Genomic DNA, 1764 nt, shown 5'->3' with positions numbered 1-1764 from the left:
ACCTGGATGCTTCATGGTGGAGCTTTCACAGGCACAGGCGTACGGGCTGGCTGCCCCTCCTGCGCTGGCTCGTGGCAGATGGGACCGGGAGTTATCCCCCATCTGTGCCGCCATGGGGGTCCTCAAGGTCTGCTTTTCTTCCAGAACCAGGAGATTGAGGAGCTGACCAAGATCTGCGATGAGCTGATAGCCAAGCTGGGAAAGGCAGACTGAGTCTCACCCCCCCTCGTCCAGCACTCTGCACTTGGCCGCTTTTCTCGTAACGTCAAGCACCTTGCCTTATTACCCAGGAACCCCCCCAGCAGAGAAGCACACGCGCCCAGCTCCTGCTCCGCTTGGCTGCTGGACCCCGCGGTCCCACCTGCAGAGCCGGTCCCCACGCTGTCCCCGTCTCTGTTTGCCAAGGGCTCTGGGGCTGGGTTCCCCGCCATCAGGCTGGGCGCGCGTGTCCCTCCCGGGGACAGCAGCAAGCGGCCGCCGCGCTGCCCGTCTGCGCGGGTGCCACTGCCCAGCTGGGAGGTGACACCCCGGGCTCTGTCCCCCTTGGCTGTGGTGGGTCTCATCGTGCCCCTACGTGCCCTGTCACTTACTGTCCTCACGTGCTCCATTGCGCGGGTCCTGCCCCGGGACGTGGGCGATGCCAGGGTCGGAGCCTTGCACTGAGGAGGGGTGGGTGCATGGGTGGGGAGGCAGCCAAGGGGCTCAGGGACCCTGGGCACCTGCTGGCGGTGCATCCCCAGCTGAAGCAGCCTCCCCGTAGATCGAGGGGTTTGGCAGCAGTTTGGAAGGGGCTGGTCCCGATCTCCGGCACACGGGTGATGCAGCACAGCGCATCCTTGTCCCTGGCCGTGCCAGCCTTGGGGGAGGGAAGCTGAGGTCTCTGCATTCGTGCACTTTATTAGCATTTATGAGCACTCGGGCTCTCTGCTGACTTCTTCCAGGTGGGCAGGGTCCTGCTGCACGTCTCGGTCCCCCCAGAGCACGCCTATGGCCACTTAACCAGTAGTAACTTAACCACTACCAGTAGTACCAGTACTAACTAAGTCCTCTCCGAGGAGAGCCCAGCCAAGGGGAGTGCAGGAGGCTTTTGTGGCCAAAAGGTGTTTGAGAAACAGGGGAGCTGTTGGTTCTGGACAGCTGGGGCTTGTCTGTCCGTCCGTCCTCCCCGTGGCTGCCCTGCCTGCAGCCCTGGCATCTCCCGAGTCTTGTTAACGTGGGGTTTCTACTCCGCTTTGAAATGCACGAAGCCAAGCCCCTTGCCGTTGGCTCCCCACACCGTGGTGAGGTTAGTTCCCCACTTTGGATATGGCAGGAGGAAGGAGGCAAACCCTGAACTACTTTGGGATTCCGCCGACTCAGGGCTCTTTCCCCAGTCGGTACAGACGGGTCTTACGCTGCTCCCAAAAATGCCCTTACAGCGCTGAATATTAAGAGACCCAAAGGAAAGCCAGCCTTTACCGGCAAAGGCAGGTCCAGACACTTTGAAATCTGCCTGGGTGCAGCCCAAAATCTGACTTCCCACACAGGCAGGCTGCCCGCTCCACTTCAGTGGTGTTTGCTTTTCTGGACAGGCCAAGCTCCAGCAGAAGTGCTGGGGTTGCCTGCACCCTGTGCTGGGAACCGGGGGGCTCTGGGCTGATGCCGATGTCCTTAAATCCATCACGCGTAGATCCCACGCCTGTGCCGTGCCCGGCCGTGCCCCGTGCGTTCTGCCGCCGCGCGTTGCCGCATTGTCCTGGGCGCAGGGCTCTGGGTCCATGAGCA

The 1764-nt window shown here is 62.0% G+C and overlaps 1 protein-coding gene across 1 annotated transcript in view; it reads left to right on the top strand.

Annotated features, from left to right (window-relative positions):
* TACC1 (transforming acidic coiled-coil containing protein 1) overlaps positions 1-1758 on the top strand; it is a gene marked incomplete at its 5' end in the record, with an annotated part of 21650 nt that extends 19892 nt beyond the window's left edge. The window contains one exon of the mRNA XM_035888693.1: positions 145-1758. Coding sequence (XP_035744586.1) covers positions 145-213 — 69 coding nt within the window. The remainder of the gene's footprint in view (positions 1-144) is intronic.
* Between the last annotated feature and the right edge of the window lie 6 nt (positions 1759-1764).

The sequence above is a fragment of the Egretta garzetta genome, unplaced genomic scaffold, assembly GCF_000687185.1.
Source record: "Egretta garzetta isolate BGI_Z169 unplaced genomic scaffold, ASM68718v1 scaffold481, whole genome shotgun sequence".
Classification (NCBI taxonomy): Eukaryota; Metazoa; Chordata; class Aves; order Pelecaniformes; family Ardeidae; genus Egretta; species Egretta garzetta.
Note: the sequence above shows the minus strand (reverse complement) of the source record. Positions and strands in the feature narration are given on the sequence as shown.